The sequence below is a fragment of the Oncorhynchus mykiss genome, chromosome 9, assembly GCF_057628025.1.
Source record: "Oncorhynchus mykiss isolate SJ-2025 chromosome 9, ASM5762802v1, whole genome shotgun sequence".
In the NCBI taxonomy this organism is placed as follows: Eukaryota; Metazoa; Chordata; class Actinopteri; order Salmoniformes; family Salmonidae; genus Oncorhynchus; species Oncorhynchus mykiss.
The window spans coordinates 27,985,468-28,004,959 of NC_143030.1; the positions used below are offsets into that span (position 1 = coordinate 27,985,468).

Here is a 19,492-nt window from a genome sequence, read left to right on the forward strand (position 1 = left end):
AAGGTGGCGCTACAAAGTATTAACTTAAGGGGGCTGAATAATTTTGCACGCCCAATTTTTCAGTTTTTGATTTGTTAAAAAAGTTTGAAATATCCAATAAATGTCGTTCCACTTCATGATTGTGTCCCACTTGTTGTTGATTCTTCACAAAAAAATACAGTTTTATATCTTTATGTTTGAAGCCTGAAATGTGGCAAAAGGTCGCAAAGTTTGAGGGGGCCGAATACTTTCGCAAGGCACTGTATATATATATAGAAATCGGACAATTAATCGTTATCGTCTTTTTTTGGTCCTCCAATAATCGGTATTGGAGTTTATATGGAATGTGCGACTCTATTGTGATAATTCAAAATAATGTGTTCCAGCAAGACGTTTCACACACACACTACAAAGGGTAAAGAGTGCAAGAAAAAAGGACAGGCAGGGAGGAAGAAAGGCAGGTTATTGGTGCTGTTGAAATAGCAGGCCCAGGGAGGAGGAAGACAGACTGAAGGCACACAGTGGACCCGAACACCACATATGTAATATAAAAATGTGTTATTTTACATGTTCTTCACAGAAAATGAGCCAAGGCCAATGAGTCTCAGGTTGAAAAAAAACAATTGTATAATTTTTATTTGAGTAAACATTTAAAATGGGCCCCACAGTCCCAAACACCACACAAGGGTGAAATGTGAGAGAGATACATTTTCTATAAACTATCTGTAGTTTTATGAATTAAGTAATTTGTCTACATTGGTCTCATTTTTTAAATGCAACTGTAGCCTAAACAAATCCTCCTGGACAGTTACTAGGTGTCCAGGCTTGTTTTAGACCTGCTCCAACACACCTTGCTGTTGGAAAAGTACTAAAACGGACTTCGTGGTGTCATGTACTTCCTCTCACTTATTTTGTCTGCTTTAGGCTTTCAATGGGAAGATGCTCAATAACATTCCAATATACCTACCGACACATCACCGCCGGTTAGCCATTTAACTAGCAAGCTCAAGTGACAAACGAAATTCTACGGTTGTTCAGTCTTACTATTACTTTTCTTGTTTTTGTGACTTGTGAACTTAAGTTATGTACTGGATATCGTCAGGCTATTATAACCAGAAGCAACTACTTATCTAACAGGGTTACGATCACGCGAAGACTTCTCAAAAACCATTTGTTCCTTCCTTAGCAGCAAGCGTGTTCGGATGATCTACGGCGGCCTGCATCAAACATTTTGACCAAAATTGTTATTCTTCTTTGAGATTGGGTTTGCGGATCGTATCCAATTTGAAATTAGCATACACCGCCACCTATTGTACTGGAGTGTGAAGTCAGCCACGGCCTACCTACTTTCAATTATCTTCCGTTCCTCTTAAGAAAGTGAAATAGAGCCTTGACACCCTCTCCCCACTACACCAACCAAACCCGTCCAGTCTTTCTAACCCTTCACACAATATCTCCCTCTCTATGTCATACGGTTCCCAAATATCCATACATGCTCCACAATTTCCTCCACTAAAAACACAGCCAGTTTCCCTATAATCCACAATGTGACGATCAAAATTGTGCCCAACCCGTAATATACTCCACATAAGTCCCTCTCTCTTACTTTTTTGTCATTCAGCAGACGCTCTTATCTAGAACGATGTACAGTAGTGAGTGTATAGATGTATAATACTTTTTTCTTACTGGTCCCCCGTGGGAATAGAACCCTGGCACTGCAAGCACCATGCTCTACCAACTGAGCTTCCCGGGAGATTACATCAAGCCTCTTCATTTACTAACCCGTGCACGCGATACAATTACTACTAGCATCAAATATTTGTATAACTAACCCAAGATTGACCACAGCCTGCCGATACCAACGGGAACAAATTAGTCATAGCGGGCAGAACAAGCAAGGGGATGGAAAGAGTCAAGCGCAAACTAGAGAGATCCTATTGGCGCGTTCTAGAAAATATTTGCACATTTCCGTTAGGGAACGCCTACTATGTGAAGTGCGCGTATGCAATAACTAAATTCTTGTTGGCACTCCTAAACAACGCGATTTTTAAAACGTTGGCAAAGGGTAAAGTCTACAAAACGTTGTCCACTCTTTAGATGACAGATTTCTGTTTTGGGAACCGAAAACTGTATAGAGATTAATAGTTTAATCGATAAAAAGAAATGTGCAGAATGTCGGCCAAAATCCATCTCGTTCCATCTTCTTCCTACTGCCGGCCACTGGGCTTCTATATTCCATTTTGTAGTGAGTGGAAAAGCCAAACGGATGCTTCACATTTATACATCCGGTGAAATATCTGTCTCATCGTTTTAGCTGTGCTATTGTCCCACTCACTCCCTTTTCCCCAAAGTTATTTTAAGCAGTTTATTTCTCTTTGTGGGACATGATCGCCATCTCGTGGTTAGTATGAGCATGGAATTACAATCATATTTCTAGGGGTGATAAATACATAAAGATTATCATATGATATGATATTGGAAGGGATAAGATAATTTCTTGGCCCAAATAATCACACAAATAAATACATAATAATTTAGCGATATTAAAATTAGAAAATTGTATTTCTTAATCTCAAGTGTAACAAATAATTGAATGAAATGTCTGCTCATCACAAGATAAAAAAAAGTTTACGTTTCTTCCACCTGAGCGAGTCTGACCATAAGTCAGAGACCACTATGATGACACACCAAATGTGTTTGATGGATCGCGGGAAAGGTGCAGGAATATGCTTTTGTAGGCTACAGTCCAAGCTATGTCTTCCAATGGTACGACTGTTGTCTGCATCCAAAGATAATCTATTTGAATAAACGCCATGGATGACAGCAGTGGTGTAGTCTACAGCGATACGGATATCACTTATTATTGATATCTACATAAAGCGTTGATGTGAATCACACTGCTGCTCTCACATGTAGCCATTTGCGCCTTACGGATTGTGGTTGTTGTTGATGTCTGTTCACAAATCTAAATGTGTATTTGAACCCAATAATGGTTGAATTCCAGAATTTTAGGCTGCCTATTAATCATTGTTTTTTAAACCAGTGGACAGCCAGTGACAAATGCGCTCTTGCAACAGCTGCATAGTGCGGATCCAAGCATGTGGAATAAAAGTGGGACTTTAATTGCTCAATCTAATTCATGCTGATAAAAAAAATCCATAGGCCTAATGGACACATGCCCAAATGTACACTCTTTTGATAGACTTAAAGGGGCAATCTGTAGTTGCTCAATCCATTTTTTAATTTATAAATTATATATAACCATTGATTCTTGAAGAATATAAATGCCTCATGAGCTTAGTTCTGTCACACTCCATGAGAACCCAAAATATAAACCTGTTTTACTCCAATGTTTGTAAACATTGTAAATGTAAACAAACACTGTATAGTCTCAGAACATGGTTAAAACAATACTTTTAATAATTTTTATATCAACAAAATCATACAAAACTGAGTAGGGCTGGCTAATAAGTCCTTAGTTTTGGGGTCGTGCTCAGGTAAAACAATTAGGATAATATATACTTCCATATTTCCAAGTCCTATTCTTCAAGATCAAGGGGTATAACATTTATTGGAATGACTGGAATTCTGATAGATTTTGGTTTTTGATGTAAAGATATCATTTAATATTATTATTATATGTAGTAGAAAGTGATGGGTTAGAAGAAGCCTACATAACCAACCCATAAAGTAACATTTAACATCCATATATGACCAGCTATGTAAACTTTAACATGGATTTATCCTACAATATATGTTGTTCAATTGGTAACGTACATTTTTGTCTTCTAATGCCTCTCAGACTACGTTACTGAGTTTGGGTAATCCAAAAGTTACGTTACTGATTACAATTGTTGATAGGTAACTAGTAACTGTAACGGATTACATTTTAGAAAGTAACCTACCCAACCCTGCATGTATACCCATACATGTCCAGCTTTGACGTGGTCAATTACACAGCTTTTTTTGCTGTTGTCAAATATGTGCAAATATAGACAGAATGTGTCACACACCCATAATCATTTCACTTGTCATGCATTTCAGACACCTTCTGGTGGTGGGTGGGTCGTACCTGAAAAACAACAAGGGACAAGCAGAACTGTGCATATATGGCCTGGTATGCTTCATACGGTTTAACAGCTTTTTTTGCTGACATAATGTAATGCCATGCAAATGTTGACAGAATACGTCACTTACAAACCCGTTATGTCCACCATTTGATATGCATTTGAGTTAGTACAGTAGGGCTTTGTGTAAATGCAGCAGTCCAATCGTTGGGTAATGCTTTGGATTCAACGCTACATCAAAGAGTTTCTATTATATTGACAAGATACTCGAGTGACCGCTCTAACAATGGAAATGCATATCCTCCAAGATGGAACGCATGCGGGAGGAGACGGGATCAGGTGGGAACCTTCTAGTCAATGAGAGGGCAGATACGCTGAAACCGCTGATATACAGTATTGTACTTTTGTTGCCGAAATGTCACGTGCGTCCAATCCTATCAGTGCTTTCGTAACAATCTGAACATTACGAAACTTGTATTCCATTAAATAAGCCTCACGTAGGAAATTAGCAATACATGTTTTTGTTGACCAAATTCGACATTCTCTCATTAACCTCCATTGAAAAAAATCCTCTCTACATGGTCTTATTTTCGTGGACAGCTTTTGAGCGGAGCAAACCCTCTCGCTTCGCCTCTTCCTCTCTGGCTACCTCCACTATATCCTGCCAAGGGCGGAAGTCTGGATTTCTGTTCCAAACAGTAATCATTCCAAAACGGAGTGCGTAGTGTCAGCATCTTTTCGGTCGCACGCCCATCATTCGCGGTTACCATTCCCTTGTCTTCGTCTACATTTACGAATCTTTTGACATGCTTGCTCAGGTTAAATATTACATCACAGATACGCAATTTTTAACCAACTGGGTGGGCAATAATTTTGCTTCAGGATTGTGCGCTACGCGTGTTTAATTTTTATTGAGCTCTAATCATCAATCACCTGGCTGTGTTTAATAATCTACAACAATTATTTCCTGCCATCGCAGTAGGTCGGCTGTGTAGCCGCCTCTCCAACATAGCAAAGGATTAAGTTACTGCTGGTGGCGGATTATTTTATTGGCTTCCTCTTGTCACGGTGTAGCTTCAGCCTTTTTATCTTTTCCAATTAAGAGGTTGTCTGAAATCGAGGTATAGTAATTGAAAAAAATGTCATTCTCTTTGTAAAACACCTTGCTATTGTATTTACCTTGCATAATCTCTTAAAACCACATATTGTCGACCCTCTTCTCGATCATGTAGGCTACTTAACGTTAGGTTATTTGTCGTCTGTGACATTCACTCCCTTTAGTTGTATTTTGTGTCCTTATATGGATATTTTCCGTCCCATCTTTTAAATTCTTGTTGATGCTGATTATAATGTGCCTTGTGCAGATAATCTATTTGGAAACTACACCTGCCACTCCCACAGGCATTCCTACATTCAAATGATTTGGATGCAAGCCAACGTTTCGTCATGTTATTCTAATTTACAATCAATGTGTTACTTTGGAATGTAACATGTAAATACCCTTTATTAGATTATACTGTAGCGTCAACTGTAAAGAATTGGGTATCACCCTGCATAGGCCTATAGAATTACCCCGTCCCCCCTTGTGTTTTGACTGCAGGCGGATCGTGCCCTCTTGTCCAGTCAGCCTTGACTGTTCTTTTTAGAACTGACTGACTCATTGTATGGGGGAATTTGGCTGTTTACTTGCTTCCTTCTCCCCAGTATTAACATTCATTAAATGTTACTGATTAACTGAATAAACAAGTTTGTGTTGGTCAGTTCCATATCCTGTACTTTGACCTGATAGGGTTTAAAAAAAAAGAAAAAAAGAAGTTTGACTCTTGACATTGTAGCCTGGTTGAGGTTGTTCTTAAAAGAACATGGCTCACTTTAGGAACTTGTTGGCCTAGTACTGACTTGCAAAATTAGCCCCACCAGAATTCAAATACTTTTTAACCACCACTTGTGTGTGACTATTTCAATATACAAGGAGTATACCAAACATTATGAACACCTTCCTAATATTGAGTTGCATCCCCCTTGCTCTCAGAACAGCCTCAATTTGTCGGGGCATGGACTCTACAAGGTGTCAAGCATTCCACAGGGATCCTAGTCCATGTTGACTCAAATGCTTCCCATACTTATCAAGTTGGCTGGATGTACTCTGGGTGGTGGAACATTCTTGATACACATGGGAAACTGTTGAGTGTGAAAAACCAGGCAGTTTTGCAGTTCTTGACACAATCAAACCGGTGTGCTTGGCACCTACTACCATACACTGTTCAAAAGCACATCTTTTGTCTTTTTCATTCTCCATTTGAATGACACACATGGCTTAAAAATCCTTCTTTAACCTGTCTCCCCTTCATCTACACTGATTGAAGTGGATTTAACAAGTGACATCAATAAGCGATCATAGTATTCTTCTGGTCAGTCTGTCAAGGAAAGTCCAGATCTTCCTAATGTTTTCCATACTCAGTGTACATTTCATGTGGTAGATATCTCCAGTGAAGTGGGGCTGCATAGTTAGAGGATAAAAGATTTGTCACGTTATTGCTTACAGTGCGTTATGGGTAACTCATATTTTATAATATTGAAATAAACATGTCTCCAACCCCTCCAAACTGAAAATATGTTTACATTGTGCAATCAATTGGTAAGAGAGAGGGAGACAGTATCACGTTCATTTATACATATCCACTGTATACATGAATTGTGGGCAAAGTTTGTTCCAGTCAGTCTTTGGTCACGTTCATGACCTTTGATTGCATTCATTTTGTAAAGTTCATGCAGTCGATAATATATGTTCAAGTCATACAATTTTTATCCCCATAATGCAAGACACTTTGAAAGGCAGTGACCAACAATGGTCACCAAATTGACAAAAGTGATCCGCTCGAACGCTCCCAATATCTCTCTCTCCACAGTCATGTCGTTCCGAAGAGGTGTGGTCAGACAGAGCAAGTTCAGGCATGTCTTCGCCCAGGCTTGGAAGGCAGAGCACTGCATCGATGACGTCCGAGTGTCCCGTGTCACATGGGACGGGCCCCTCTGCGCTGTGAACCCCAAATTCACCGCAGTCGTCATCGAATCAGGTGGAGGAGGGGCCTTCCTAGTTCTGCCACTCAACAAGGTTTGTGCTAGCCCACTTAAGCATCCACCCAGGGGTTCCTGGAGAAGTGGGTACACTCAAATTTTGCCCAACATTTTCCAAACAGTCCACCCAGCCAAAGGAAAGGTGCCCTGCATGAGAAATCATTTGAGATACAGTTTCATGTACTCTGAATTACCTAAAATGATAAATCCCATTTTGGTCTTTCAGTCATGCCAACCAATGCTGTACTGTGCGAGTAGGTTAATAGTAGGCCTAAGATTGAAACCAATAAATTATGATTAGATTAATCAACGAAGTCAGGTTTCAGATGAGATGTTTTGCTCTCACACTGTTGTAATAGAAAAACAGCAAAATTGGTGGTCCGAAGTCTATTAAAATGCTTAAACCACATCAGGAGATCACATTCGATGTCTAGGAAAAATCTACAAAATTTAGATTTTTGATTGTAGTTACCCTTTAATTCAAGTGCACAGGGACCTAGCACTGTTGCTTGTTTTGCAGTATTTCTGTAGCACATGAGATGGAGTTTTCAAAACAAATGGCCACTTGATTGATGCAAAAAAATCGTATCATTCTGCCAGGTAGGCATAGGCTATGAGCCATGTATTACTTTGCTTCAAAGGAGCCTATAGCCAAAATCCCATCATAGAAACATGGAGGCACTTCCTCATATGCTTTCTCATGTTCTGTTGGCTTTCTTTCAACTTTATTTCATTGTGTAGCAGCCAAAGGCGGCATCCTGGTCATATAGGCAACCCATGATAGTTATTGCATCTTTAGATCGCCCCGTTTTCATTTCTAACGGATGTTTCCATCTCTGTCCATGAAATCGCTCGCATCTGCGAAACATGAACTGTGTTATCCCGCACATTACATTTTGGAATATTCGCGTGTAGGCCTATAGCCCTGTGCACATTGTTGCTCCTAAAATGTGAAGAAATGATTGTTTATAAACATTTTAAGCAAAGCATTCTGATTTGTTCCATCAGCCTTTTTAATTGATACAGCGTATACCTCTACTACACTACTTTGATACGCATTGTGGGGATTAAGAAGTGAGTATATGCAATGCCCACTGAAAATAAGTGCGTATATGGGCTCCCGAGTGGCGCAGCGGTCTAAGGCACTGCATCTCAGTGCAAGAGGCGACACTACAGACCCTGGTTCGAATCCAGGCAGGTTGCATCTGGCCGTGATTGGGAGTCCCATAGGCCGACGCACAATTGGCCCTTCATCGTCCGGGTTTGGCCGGGGTAGACCGCCATTGTAAATAGGAATTTGTTCTTAACTGACTTGCCTAGTTAAATAAATAAAATTGGCATATGCCTGCAGATACCCTCCAGTACACCATGGCATCAAACCTCTCAAATGGAAGATAAGGATTAATACCCTAAAAGTGCCCACCTATTCCCGGCAATTTTATGACAAATGTAACAGATGAAAGGCCCATTATTATAATGAACAATTTGCATTGTGAAAAGTAACAGAAAATTCCTTAAATCACCATTGATACTCCCAACTGATATTTGTTTCAAATAACAGACCACCAGTTGAAAACCACTGACCTGGGGTTTTGTGCTAATCAGATGATGATGACCATGCCCACCTGCTTCTTTTCCACAGAGTGGCAGAATTGACCAGGCCACACCCACAGTGTGTGGACACGCAGCTCCAGTGCTGGATGTCCAGTGGTGTCCCCATGACGACAACGTCATCGCCAGTGCCTCAGAGGACTGCACTGTAAAGGTAGGTGGTGATATGAAGGTAGCTGCCCTCTAAAAAGGAAACATAAACAGTTCTAGGTTTGCAAAGGGAGGGTATATTACTGGAAACGTTTGAAGTTTACTCGTAAACTACCAGAATGTTTGTTAACTTTAAATTGTTTTGGGGAATTGTATCAGGTGATATCTAGTGGCCTTTTTGGATACTTCAGATTCTCTGGTGTCTTTAATTATCACGAGAAATACGAGTGTTTCACGTCCTTTATATATATATATATATATATATATATATATATATATATATATATATATATATATATATTATTATATATATATATATATATTATTATATATATATATATATATATATATTATTATATATATTATTATATATATTATTATATTACATACTTTTGTTTATTTGACCATGTCTTTGTTGTAAAAGTTTTGGTGCCAAACTGGTGGCAGTTGTAAAAAAAATATATATATACATTAGTTGGAAGAGTTGCAGAGTTCATTGAAAATAATGCCATTGTTAATTAGGTACTTTTTTCATTAATTAGTCTATTTTCTCTTGAAGCATATGGTCCATCCACTAGAAACCCATGGACATAAATTACTAAAGTTACCAAAGATTATCAGTTCATTTCCAAATTTACTGAAGATTCTGGTAACTGCTAAATTACCAGTAGCTTTGCAACCCTAAGCAGCTCACTATTGTTTATGAGAAAAGGTTCAACCTTTGTCCAGACCTTTGCATTGATTGAGATGGGCTGAAAGATGGCATAAAGCTGGATGAATAGTCATAAGTGTTAAAAAGGAGTAAATAACAGATGCGCTGTTCTATGAGGGCCTTATGACTACTATCAAGAGGGCATATCTGGGTTGAAAATGCTGCAGATCAGCAGATGTATGCCAATGGGAGGGAGGGTCATCTGTATGCTCTACCCCTGTAACAAAGCCTTGTTATTGGTTGTGTTGTCTGTTAAAGGTGTGGCAAATCCCTGACGGAGGGCTGACTGGACCAATGACAGAGCCCGTGGTGACACTGGAGGGCCACAGTAAACGAGTGGGAATCCTAGCCTGGCACCCGACAGCTTTCAATATCCTCCTAACTGCAGGTAACTTAATCTATCTGCACCTCATTGTCGTACGTCAGATAGAGCGACTTCGTCTGCACTGATGGTTTGTGGCAACACATGGCAGAGGACAATGTCTTCACCTCAAGCAGTGTATGTCTGCCTGCCAGTTTGGACTATCCAGGTCACTATTCACAAGCAACGCCTCCCATGTCAGTGAATGTGTGTGCTTTAAGCTGCAACAAAGGTAGACTAGACATATTGATAGTATTGTGACACACGTCGGTCACCACCAGTCATGATAATGTGAGACCGCTAATGCTAAGACTTTGATTTTTTATGGATAATAGGCCCGTAGTCTGAGATAGAGGAAATATATATATTTTTTTTTGGGGGGGGGGGGGGGGGGGGGGGTGTTTAACACCCATGTGTTAAACATTGGACCCCCAGAGAAAGGGAAGATGTAGTAGTCAGTCAGGGTAAACAGTGAGAGTTGAAGGACAGCTTTAAACGTACTGGAGAGGTGTTCCATGACAGACCGTTCAATTCCCAATGCATTATGCAAGCCAGGAATTGAGTGTCCCTGCCTTGCAGTTAACAGCATGTGCTGCACGTTTAAAGGAGAATGTTGTTGAGGTCAACGGGAAACTGAGTATCCTTCAAGAGGGCATCGGAAGGTTTCAAAAGTTAAAAGCAATTGATATGTCTATGTACGTGTCTGTGCTACTTAGAACAGTATGTCTATACGTTTAGCCTGTGCCAGTAATTGTATGTTTATGTCTGCATTTTTTAGATGTTACATCTCTGTGTATCCTTTTGATTATTTGAATGTTTTGCACGTACATATTTATTGTGAGAACTCTTAAAAAACACACGATTTTACCACTTTTATTGAGATCGACATTTTGTTAAAATAAGCTTGGTAGTGTTCGTTTTAACCCTCTTCTGTGAACGTAAGTTTTGTCTGTGCTGTCCCAGATTCTGTGTTCACGACTGTTTTTGACTGATGCAACTCACTCATTCTCAGGCTGTGACAACCTGGTGTGCGTGTGGGACGTGGGCACGGGGGAGCTGGTGTACCAGATAGCCGATGCCCACCCAGACCTGATCTACAGTGTGAGCTGGAACCGGGAGGGCAGTGCCATCTGCACCGTGTGCAAGGACAAGGCGCTGCGTGTCATCGACCCGCGACGGGGGACCGTCCTCAAGGTGCTTCCTGTCTAGCCCATGAATGACACGCATGCAAATGAATTGAAATAAGTCAAATTAATAGTACCAAAATACCATACAACTTCCCTTATTATCCTTCAAGGAGAAATTCAACAACACACAGGAGACCAAAGCAAATAAGTACCACCTTGTTCACATAATGTCCTTCCTTTGAAAGAAAGTGACCTTTGCCATGCTAAATTGGCTGCAACTAATCAGCACTTGTAAATACAGCATACTTGATACAGTGCCTTCAGAAAGTATTACAGGCTTATTCTAAAATGGATTCAAATGTTTTTCTTCTTCTCATCAATCTAAACACAATACCCCATGATGACAAAGCAAAAACAGAAATATCACATTTACATAGGTATTCAGACCTTTTACGCAGTACTTTGTTGAAGCACCTTTGGAAGCAATTACAGGCTTGAGACTTCTTGGGTATGACGCTTCAAGCTTTGCACACCTATATTTGGGGAGTTTCTCCCATTCTTCTCTGCAGATCCTCTCAAACACTGTCAGGTTGAATGGAGAGCGTTGCTGCACAGATATTTTCAAGGCTCTCCAGAGATATTAAATTGGGTTTGGGCTCTGACTCTGGCTCTGGCTGGGCCACTCAAGGACATTCAGAGACTTGTCCCAAAGCTTAGGGTCGTTGTCCTGTTGGAAGGTGAACCTTTGTCCCAGTCTGAGGTCCTGAGCGCTCTGGGGCAGGTTTTCATCAAGTATCTCTCTGTACTTTGCTCCATTCATCTTTCCCTCAATCCTGACTAGTCTCCCTGTCCCTGCCGCTGTAAAACACCCCCACAGCATGATGCTGCCACCACCATGCTTCACCGTAGGGATGGTGCCAGGTTTCCTCCAGACATAATGCTTGGCATTCAGGCCAAATAACTACATCTTAGTTTCATCAGACCAGAGAATCTTGTTTCTTATGGTCTTAGTCTTTAGGTGCCTTTTGGGAAACTCCAAGCAGGCTGTCATGTGCCTTTTACTGAGGAGTGGCTTCCGTCTGGCCACTCTACCATAAAGGCCTGATTGGTGGAGTGCTGCAGAGATGGTTGTCCTTCTGGAAGGTTCTCCCATCACCACAGAGGAACTCTTGAGCTCTGTCAGAGTGACCATGGGGTTCTTGGTCACCTCCCTGACCAAGGCCCTTCTCCCTCGATTGCTCAGTTTGGCCTGGCGGCCAGCTCTAGGAAGAGTCTTGGTGGTTTCAAACTTTTTCCATTTAAGAATGATGGAGGCCACTGTGTTCTTGGGGACCTTCAATGCTGCAGGCATTTTTTGGTACCCTTTCCCAGATCTGCGCCTCAACACAATCCTGTCTCTGAGATCTACGGACATTTCCTTCGACCTCATGGCTTGGTTTTTGCTCTGACATGCACTGTCAACTGTGGGACCTTATATAGACAGGTGTGTGTCTTTCCAAATCATGTCCAATCAATTGATTTTACCACAGGTGGACTCCAAACAAGTTGTAGAAACATCTGATCAATGGAATCAGGATGCACCTGAGCTCAATTTGGAGTCACATAGCAAAGGGTCTGAATACTTATGTAAATAAGGTATTTGTTTTTAATTTTTTATTAATTAACAAAAAAATTATAACATGTTTTCACTATGTCGTTATTGGGTATTGTGTTTAGATTGCTGACGATTAAAAAAAAAATGGAATCCATTTTAGAATAAGGCTGTAATGTAACAATGTGGAAAAAGTCAAGGGGTCTGAATACTTTCCGAATGCACTGTATAGTCTACATTAACTACAGTCTACTGGCTGTACATAGAATGACTTGTTGACATTGACTCTACCCTCCTTATAACACCTGTGATGTTGTCTGTGTCTCAGGTGAAAGAGAAGGTCCATGACGGCACCAGGCCCATGAGGGCCGTGTTCCTCTCCGACGGGAAGATCCTGACCACCGGATTCAGCCGTATGAGCGAGAGGCAGCTAGCCTTGTGGGATACGGTACGGCGGCTAGATGGACACATGTCGTAAACAGGTCTTTGCAGAGTCCTATGGGAGTGTATGGGACGTTGACGCCTCAGAAACGATGCTCTGACTGTATGGTAGAGGAGAGGGTTGAGCTAAGGTATCATGACAGTACAGGTCTTTGTTGTGAACCCTGTTTATTTTCAGTTGACTCAACTCACACAGCACTGAGGGGTTCGCTACACACCAGATCTTCTAATGATTGTATCTGTGTGTTGCAGAGCGATATGTCTGAGCCAATGGCAGTGCAGGAGATGGACACCAGTAATGGCGTTCTCCTCCCCTACTATGACCCTGACACCAACATGGTCTACCTGTGTGGAAAGGTACCGTACACCTGTTTCCGACCACATTTTCAATAACAAATTCAGCTGGTGTCATATGATCAGATCTCCCCACCGGATGTTTGGTTTAGCTCCGTTTATCTGTTGATCACTCTCAGGGGGACTGCACCATCCGGTACTTTGAGGTGACGGACGAATCGCCCTATGTCCACTTCCTCAGCCTGTACAGCAGTAAAGAGCCCCAGCGAGGAGCAGGCTTTCTCAGCAAGAGGGGCGTGGATGTCAACAAGTGTGAGATTGCCAGGTGAACAGGTTTTTCAGCATGTCTTTATGGTTTTTACTTGAATTGTTTCTCAGTGTATTTTGCGCTCTTTTTCACACCTCATTTCCACCTCATATGTTCCTCCCACTGTACCACTATCAGTTTCATGTCCTCCCACTGTAAATCATTTATTTTATTCATTCATTCACTCTCTTTCTCTCATTCTTTCTTTCTTTCATTCTCTCTCTCTCTCTCTCTCTCTCTCTCTCTCTCTCTCTCTCTCTCTCTCTCTCTCATTGCAGGTTCTACAAACTGCACGAAAGGAAAGTAGAGCCCATTTCTATGACGGTACCACGGAAGGTAAGCTGCCATGCACACCATTTGAAATAGAAGGCCTTCTTCATTTATGACTAAGGCTATGTTCAAATAGCCATACTAGAACCCCAATTACTAGCATGCCCAAAACGTTGCTTTACACTAAGTGGCATGCTAATGTGGATATTGGAACCAGTCAAGCTAGACTGAAAATGACCTTAAACGCTCTCCCTCTGACCCCCTCCCTCTCTTGTCCCCTCAGTCAGACCTGTTCCAGGGGGACCTATACCCGGACACGGCCAGCGTGGAGCCCTCCCTTCTGGCCGAGGACTGGATTGCCGGGCAGGATGCGCCGCCCCTACTGGTCTCTCTGAGCGGTGGCTATGTGGGCGCCCCCTCCAAGAACAGGGACACCCTCCGCAACAAGCCCAAGTTGTCGTCACAGGGCTCCGGGACAGACTCTCCCCCAGTCCCCCAGCAGGCTGCCATGCCCATCGCAACAACCAGGGAGCCGGAGAGCGAGGGGGTGGGGGTGGTGCAGCAGAGGGTCACTCAAGGAGAAGGAGCATCCGATAGGGTGAAAAGAGAGGTGAGAATGGAGTTTGGGTGTAGGTGGGTATAGCAGGGGTGTATTCACTAGTACAAACTGTAGCAAAGCGTTTTGTAACCGACAACGTTTTGCAACAAAAGCGAGAGTTTCTTGGTCAAGTTCAGGCAGTCCCTCCCTGTTTTGGTCTGTTTTCTTCCGATTTGGTATGAATAAGAGGTTAGAGATGTAGGTATGAGTACGACATAGAAGTGCCAGAAAAGTGTTTAGTAGACTTGTGTAGTGCCTTGTGGATTTAGGATGTTATCATGTACAATACCAGTCAAAGGTTTGGACACACCTACTCATTCAAGGGTTTTTCTTTATTAGTTCTATTTTCTACATTGTAGAATAATAGTGAAGACATCAAAACTATGAAATAACACATATGGAATCATGTAGTAACCAAAAAAGTGTTAAACAAATACAAATATATTATATATTCTTCAAAGTAGCCACCCTTTGCCTTGATGACAGCTTTGCGCACTCTTGGCATTCTCTCAACCAGCTTTATGAGGAGTGCTTTTCCAACATTCTTAAAGGAGTTCCCACATATGCTTAGCACTTGTTGGCTGCTTTTCCTTCACTCTGTGGTCCAACTCATCCCAAACCATCTCAATTGGATTGAGGTCAGGTGATTGTGGAGGCCAGGTCATCTGTTGCAGCACTCCATCACTCTCCTTCTTGGTCAAATATCCCCTACACAGCTTGTACGTGTGTTGGGTCATTGTCCTGTTGAAAAACAAATGATAGTCCCACTAAGCGCAAACCAGATGGGATGGCGTATCGCTGCAGAATGCTGTGGTAGCCATGCTGCTTAAGTGTGCCTTGAATTCTAAATAAATCACTGACAGTGTCACCAGCAAAGCACCATCACACCTCCTCCTCCATGCTTCACGGTGGGAACCACACATGCGGAGATCATCCGTTCACCTACTCTGCATCTCACAAAGACACGGCGGTTGGAACCAAAATTCTCAAATTAGGACTCATCAGACCAAAGGACAGATTTCCACCGCTCTAATGTCCATTGCTCATGTTTCTTGGCCCAAGCAAGTCTTCTCTTCTTATTGGTGTCCTTTAGTTGTGTTTTCGTTGCAACAATTCGACCATGAAGGCCTGATTCACACAGTCTCCTCTGAACAGTTGATGTTGAGATGTGTCTGTTACTTGAACTCTGTGAAGCATTTATTTGGGCTGCAATCGAGGTGCAGTTAGCTCAAATGAATTTATCCTCTGCAGCAGAGGTAACTCTGGGTCTTACTTTCCTGTGGCGGTCCTCATGAGAGTGAGTTTCATCATAGCGTTTCATGGTTTTTGCGACTGCACTTGAAGAAACTTTCAAAGTTCTCCAGATTGACTGACCTTCATGTCTTAAAGTAATGATGGACTGTTGTTTCTCTTTTCTTATTTGAGCTGTTCTTGCCATAATATGGACTTTTACCAAATAGGGCTATCTTCTGTATACCACACCTACCTGGTCACAACACAACTGATTGTCTCAAACGCATGAACTTTTAACTAGGCACACGTGTTAATTGAAATGCATTCCAGGTGACTACCTCATGAAGCTGATTTAGAGAATGCCAAGAGTGTGCAAATGGTGGCTACTTAGAAGAATATAAAATATATTTGGATTTGTTTAACACTTTTTTTGATTACTGCATGATTTCATAGTTTTGATGTCTTTACTATTATTCTACAATGTAGAAAATAGTACAAAGAATGAAAAACCCTTGAATGAGTAGGTATGTCCAAACTTTTGACTGCTACTGTATGGGACTACATTCTCCCTCTTAACCTCCATCTCGCCCTATCCATCCCCCCCTCTTCCCCACTCCAGGAGGAAGTGCTGAGCGAGGTGCTAGCGGAGGTGAAGGCCCTACGTTCGGTGGTCTTGGCCCAGGGCCAAAGGATCGAGCTGCTGGAGAGGCAGCTGGCCCGCATCGAGGACGGGGACGTCTGATTGGCAGAGGGGCGTCACCACAACACCCAAAGGGCGTTCTTACTAAAACTCCATAGACCATAGCCTTACTAGAATCAACAACAGTACCTTAAGCTCTGTGCAAGTGGGAGGATGTAGTGAAGTGTAGCTGAGTTACTAAACTGTGGGAATCACAGAGGGGTCGAGAATAAGGTGAACTATTATAGTGAAGGTGTACAGAGACCAATTGGATTCTGCGGGTGAATCTCAATTGTATTTCCTCGTGTCCTCCTCTCTCCTCGCCTCCTCAAAACGCGTTGGAGGAAAAGGTCAGAGGTTCTTACCCTCGGACCTTCTCCAATGCATTTTGAGGAGGAGGCGAGTAGAGAGGAGGACACGAGAAAAGAAGGAAACACCATTTAGATGCACCCTACAACTCTTTAGATGCTGATTCAGTTGGATAGTGGGTGATATAGGATGAAGGGGGATAATCTGCATAGGACTTCCATACTGCAGTAAGACATGTTACCGGTTTTTATTAAGGAGCGTTAATGGTGACACTATTTGAAGGTGTATACATTTAAGTATCCAATATTGTGTATCACTACAAAACTGAAGACATGAGGATTCAATTGTAGCCTACTCACGAATCCTTATGCCATACAGTATGACAACTGGCACAAAGGTCTATGTTAATTTGGCACATTTACAAAATGGCACATCTGTCTACATTATTTTGTATAATATGAATACACCCTCAACAAGTGTTGTCAAGTAGATAGGCAGGTCATTTCCAGTTGCTGCTCTCATTGAAGCACTCACATTGTGAATCCGTTAGGGATCGTTTAATCGGGTAGTTAGAGCTGCTAACCGTGATGCATATCAAACGTCATACATACTGCAGTTTATTATTCGTACTTATACGTTTGTACAAGTATGCATCTATACATTATTTTTCCATTCCATCATAGGAATCTTTTACCCTAGATTAGCTGAGGTGATGAAGTCAGACCATTGGTATTAACAATATAAATCTATATGCTAAAATGGATATATACTGTTTACAAAACTGCACGGGTTAATTGCGATTGGGTAAGTTGTATTAAACTATGCTGTATGGCGCCTATGTCGACATACAAAGAAAAGTCATTGGTCCATTTCCAAATAATGTTGATTTTGATGTGGGGATTTTTCTTACAAATGATGTGAAGGACTTGAGTTGGAGGTACCTTAAATGATTGCTATCATGTATGTTGTTAATCTCTTGTGTGATTTGTATTTCAATTTTTTGCCTTCGAAGAGAAGGTAACACTAAATTTGTGCTCTCCAACTTAAGTTGTCTTAGGTGAATGATCCCCCTTTGGTGAAGCCAAAAGCAGACTGACTAGCAACATGCAGTATAATTTGTCCCAAGGTGTTGTAAACTCCAATGACAGTTTATAACAGAGAGTTCAAGTGAAGTGTTACCTCAGAAAATGTGTTCTCAGTAGAACAAACTTAATATCATACAATTTAAATCATAGCAGTTCTATGACTGTCATGAGGCACAGAACTAAAGAAAGTTGCAATGGAATTTGAGGAGGAGTTTTTTTTACTGTGTGAATGATGTATTCCAAGTCAGAACTAAATATAATCGTTTTAGACCAGTGGTATTCAAACTTTTTTTAGCTGGGACTCCATTTTTTCCGCAAGTATTTCTCACGACCCTACCCCGAAAACTAATAACAACCTTAAAATCTGTACATTATGATTTTTACGTGCACAACCATCCGCAATACATTTACCCAATAAAATTGTATTTTTCAAATGATCTTTCTCAAAAAGGTTTGTATATTGTCCCATACAATAATCTATAATCTTACCCCCAAAAAATGTGGCAAATAATGAATACTGATTTGACGCTGATTTTGAATACCACTGTCTTAGACTGATATAGCAGCAGCTGTGGTTTGTCTTTGAAGATAGGAAAGAAAGGGCATACAATGCTCAACTGTTAGACGGAACTGAAAAAGAATATTCACTGTGTTACATTTAGATTTTTTGCATTTGTAAGCAGTTTATACTTCACCGTTTTGCAGCCCTCGGGTACAGTTCATATCTAGCCTTATCCCAGATCTGCTTTTGGCTGTATTGTTGACAACGACCACAGGAGTTGGCGAGACGGTACAAATGGGTCTGGGACCAGGCTAGCTCACATCAAGCTCATCACATGATTAATTTATTTACTAGATTAATATGTATTTATTCACTGTCATACTACACATGTTTTGTGTGGTTGTGAACCAATAGGGGATGAAAATGACACTCCACTGTGCGACTCTTCCAATAAACAGTCCTTCCTCTTTTGCGGTTGTAGAATGGCCACTTATTAACCCTCTCAGGTCACATGACAGGAAGTCTTAGCGCTCATTGAAATTACTTCATAAGGCAGTATATTGACCCACCAAAAATAGAAAAGTGAGTACACAAAACATTAGGAACACCTGCTCTTTCCGTTACATAGACTGATTAGGTGAATCCAGGAGAACACTATGATCCCTTGTCACGTCAATCAGTTTAGATGAAGGGGAGAAGACCGATTAAAGAAGGATTTTTAAGACTTGAGACATGGATTGTGAATGTGTGAAATTCAGAGGGTGAATGGGCAAAACAAAATATATAAGTCCCTTTGAATGGGGTATGGTAGTAAGTGTCAGGCTCACCGGTTCGACTGTGTCAAGAACTGCAACGCTGCTGGGTTTTTTACTATCAACAGTTTCCCGTGTATCAAGAATGGTCCATCACCCAAAGGACATCCAGCCAACTTGACACAACTGTGGGAAGCACTAGAGTCAACATGGGCCAGCATCCCTGTGGAACGCTTTTGACACCTTGTAGAGTCCATGCCCTGACAAACTGAGGCTGTTCTGAGGGCAAAAGGGGTGCAACTCAATATTAGGAAGGTGTCCCTAATGTTTTGTACACTCAGTGTTT

General features: G+C 41.4%; 1 protein-coding gene across 1 annotated transcript; it reads left to right on the forward strand.

Moving 5' to 3' along the window:
- Positions 1-4,689: 4,689 nt before the first annotated feature.
- LOC110531795 (coronin-1B) lies at positions 4,690-18,865 on the forward strand. Its single transcript, XM_021615222.3, has 11 exons — positions 4,690-5,167; positions 6,956-7,161; positions 8,767-8,889; positions 9,856-9,985; positions 10,971-11,152; positions 13,005-13,124; positions 13,370-13,474; positions 13,591-13,736; positions 13,997-14,054; positions 14,272-14,598; positions 16,439-18,865. Exons 2-11 carry the CDS (start codon positions 6,958-6,960, stop codon positions 16,559-16,561), a joined length of 1,518 nt encoding a protein of 505 aa, XP_021470897.3. The 5' UTR covers positions 4,690-5,167; positions 6,956-6,957; the 3' UTR covers positions 16,562-18,865.
- Positions 18,866-19,492: the final 627 nt, after the last annotated feature.